The sequence below is a fragment of the Galendromus occidentalis genome, unplaced genomic scaffold (genome assembly GCF_000255335.2).
Source record: "Galendromus occidentalis unplaced genomic scaffold, Mocc_1.1 scf7180000077503, whole genome shotgun sequence".
In the NCBI taxonomy this organism is placed as follows: domain Eukaryota; kingdom Metazoa; phylum Arthropoda; class Arachnida; order Mesostigmata; family Phytoseiidae; genus Galendromus; species Galendromus occidentalis.
This window is the reverse complement of record NW_003805491.1, coordinates 1,009-4,683: the sequence shown is the minus strand read 5'-3', so window position 1 is coordinate 4,683 and position 3,675 is coordinate 1,009. Positions and strand designations below refer to the sequence as shown.

Here is a 3,675-nt window from a genome sequence, read left to right as displayed (position 1 = left end):
GTTGAGCTTCCAGATGACGAATCTCGGCGGTGTTCCCCTCCCTGGGATGAAAACCCACGGCGACTCCGATCGCGATTTCGGTCATGAGATGAGACCCCCGTGATTCCTCTGCCCCATTATCCCGTCAGACAGTCGTCGCCTCCGCCTCGAGTAACCAAGTCCGCATGACCTGTGGAACAAATATCATATGATTAATGCATGAGGGAGCCAAGGCTTCCCTCGGAAGGCAGGGCTTTCTTGTTCGGCGATCAGGTCCGACAGTTGGCATGGAGCCCACCCCGTGAGTTCTCTTTGGATGCTCTATCCTGCTTCGGGGGTACCTACGCAGAGGACCGAAACTTCATGCGGCCGAAAACCCAATACGGCCGAAAACCCATGTGGCCGAAAACCCATACGGCCGAAAACCCGTTCGGCAGAAAACCCATACGGCCGAAAGCCCGTTCGGCAGAAAACCCATACGGCCGGAAACCCGTGCGGCCGGAAACCCGTACGGCCGACAATCCGTACGGCCGAAAACTCGAACGGCCGAAAACTCGAACGGCCGAAAATCCGTAAGGCCGGATAGCCTTGGGTCCGTATGTCTACAGGGCCGAAAGATCATAGCGTCGAACAATCGTGAGGCCGAGAAATCATGACGCCGAGCGCCCATCGGACCGAAAAGTCATTGCGCCAGACACCCTCACCCATCGTCACAGACTCGCCTTGCGTGATCTGACCTCCTGGGCATGATCTACTCCTGCGCTGCGCTTACATAGAGCGCTATAGTATATTGCAGAAAGCCGTACCGTGGATATTGCGATTTTAGAGATACCCTGTGGGTCCCGGCGGTCCTCTGTGAATATCAGAGCCCTGAAGAATTACGATTGAATCCTCGCTTCATAGGTCGATTCGTGGGTATCGATCCACCTCTGATGAAGCGCATGGAGTGCGCACTTTGTCTGCTATCTTTCTCACTTATTCCTCCTCATTCTGTGCCTGAGGGATTTACCTATACCATTTTTCTTGGGGATACGCGCGATGCTCCAGCCATAAGCCATAAGTTCAATGTACAGGTTCAATGTACAGCCATGTGTTCATAAGTCGAGAATCCGTGGTCCGTTGTCGTTTCTCCAATTGAATTCTTCATACTTTCGGGGAGGCGGGGCGAAAGGACAATAGTGCGGAATCTCGGCCGATTCCAGGGGATTCCCCCTCGATTATCCGTCAGACAGAAGTCGATGTGTCGACTTGAATCTTAATTGAGGACGGAACACTGTCGTTCTGTGGTTGTTCCCATGAGGCGGGAAGATTGAGTTCAAAATTCAAAACGAAACCTCCGGGATCCCGCGCTTGCGCATTGGGCATCCGGATCGCACCTCCGTTTTATCAAGGACGAGGAAGTTTGAGCCATCAGCGGAGATTCATCACTTCAATCCTCATCTCATCATCTCATCGACATGAGTATAGATGTTGAAGAACTGAAGTCCGCGTGGGGACACCCACTCTTCCGCGTGGGGGAATATCTGTACTGCGTCGATAAAAGCAAAGGCGAGCGACTTTACTGCCGATGCATCCGCGGCAAAAGCGACAACTGCGGCGCGAGAGCAATCGTCGACAAGGTGAGTTTTTGAAAAAGACAGGGTTAAAGATAAAAGACAGGGTCATTCTGGGCACATTTGGACGCGAAGAAGCATCCCATATATGATGAATGATGAAGGAGCGTTCTGATCAGGTGGGGTCACTACACAGCTCTCGAATTCGAACTTCACGGTCTCATATCGACGATTCTGGGAGTTGGGATAGATTCATATGAGCGTGATATCCCCCTGAGACCCCTGCCTTCTTTTTATAGTCTCTGTCCACTGAGATAATGAAGGGCTGAGCGTGAAGAAAGTCATGAGAGCGCTGGACAGTCGTCCTAGGCCTTTCCGTCGGAAGTTCTAGCTCCGAGGTCGAAGCTTGGCAGTTCTTCCCATGAAAAGATACCGTGCATGAAGGCTGCACTTGATGTGCAGAGTGATGTGCTGCATGTGCCCTGTACAGAGACTGTCTTCTTTACATTCCATATGCATTTCCTTCAGATGTCAGAGCCTGTGCACGCGACTGAGAATGGCATTCATAATCATACGGGAGAAGCTATGGATTTGATGCGACCGCAAAGACCGTTTCTGACATGAAAGAGAAAACTGTGGATCGGCCGAGCCAATCGACGAATGAAGTCTACAATGAGGTCCTGGCCGAACACTTCGGAAAGTTGCAAGGGTCCCACGATATCCGAAAGATAGCGGCAGCGATGCCGACCTATAATAATGTTCGGACAACCCTCCAGCGGCACAAAGCGACCGTGCGCCCCCCCATGCCCGCGAATCGGGCTGAGATTTCTCTCACTGGAATCTGGTCCCAAACCTCCAGCGGGCAGAATTTCTTGCTTTTTGATGACGGCGGAGAAGACCGGATTCTCGGCTTTGGAACGGAAGAATGCGTACGGATCCTGTCTGAGGCCTCAACAGTTTATATGGACGGAACATTTCGCGTTGTTCCGTCCGTGTTTCTGCAATTATATAGTCTACACGCCTTTTACAAGGGCCAGATGATGCCCCTCGTCTATATCCTAATGCCGGACAAGACCATGAACACGTACTGCCGGGCATTCAATCTACTGAGGCAATGCGCTGCCAGAGCAGGCTTCAGCTTCCACCCTCCGAAATTCCAGGTCGACTTTGAGATTGCGGTCCTACGAGCGATCGAAGAAATCTTCCCGATGGCCGAAATACGCGGCTGCAATTTCCACTTCACGCAAGCGTTGTGGAGAAAAGTCCAGCATGAAGGATTGTCTGGGCTCTATGGAAGCGATCCAGCTCTCGAGAGGTCAGTCCCCACATCCTTTCCACTGATCGATCTCACGGTCACAGTCCCTTTGCTTTGCTAACTTATCGAGCGCACGGATCCTGAGGACGTAATGACATAGGCGCTTGTCTCAGGTACATCAAAGGAGTGATGGCCCTGAGCCTCGTGCCGCTCCACCGCCTCGACGACGCCTGGCTGGAAGTGGAAGCCGAATCTCCAGGTGTAGGCTTCGTTGGCCATGAAAAGCTGGTCCGGTTCAAAGATTACTTCATCAGAACATGGATGGATAACGACACAATATTCCCGCGCAGCCTTTGGAATCACCACGGGAACCTTGGAGTACGCACGACTAATCATCTTGAGGGATGGCATAGTTCCCTGAACAAAAAAATCAAGAGCGCTCACGTTAACATATACGAGCTGATTTCGCACCTCAAAAAAGAGGAGCACGACCAGCGGCTGCAGAGAGTCTTGCTGGATGCTGGAAATCCGCCGAGGCCTCCTAAGAGAAAGTACAAGATACTGAATGATTGATTGTCCCGCCTGATGCTCCAGTTGGAAAGGGGCGAGGTAGAGCTGAAAGAATATCTGTTCAGCGCTGCCTACAATCTTCCAGATGCGATCACGACATGAAATCACAATCTTGCTCAATCTTAATTTGCATAGATATTCATCGACCGATTGATGCTTCTCTACTCCGTGTGAAAGCTAGAAATGCTACTTTGATTATGTGCATATCGATCGATATACTTATAAGTCGTAATCAAAATTTTCTGCTCAGATCCAATTGGAGAGTATCGGTCAAGACATGAATAATCCTGCGACGCTCTTCTGGTCAAATATTGAATA

The 3,675-nt window shown here is 51.0% G+C and overlaps 1 protein-coding gene across 1 annotated transcript; it reads left to right on the top strand.

The window, feature by feature from the left end:
* Positions 1–1,436: 1,436 nt before the first annotated feature.
* Positions 1,437–3,360, top strand: LOC108864695 (uncharacterized). Its single transcript, XM_018640824.1, has 3 exons — positions 1,437–1,598; positions 2,693–2,847; positions 2,961–3,360. The coding sequence occupies exons 1-3, from the start codon at positions 1,437–1,439 to the stop codon at positions 3,358–3,360; spliced, it is 717 nt and encodes a 238-aa protein (XP_018496340.1).
* Positions 3,361–3,675: the final 315 nt, after the last annotated feature.

Coding starts and splice junctions, on each gene's coding strand:
- LOC108864695 (XM_018640824.1), top strand. CDS start 1,437: ATGAGTATAGATGTTGAAGAACTGAAGTCCGCGTGGGGACACCCACTC. Junction 1,599..2,692: donor CGAGAGCAATCGTCGACAAG/GTGAGTTTTTGA, acceptor CCGAAATTCCAG/GTCGACTTTGAGATTGCGGT. Junction 2,848..2,960: donor AGCGATCCAGCTCTCGAGAG/GTCAGTCCCCAC, acceptor CGCTTGTCTCAG/GTACATCAAAGGAGTGATGG.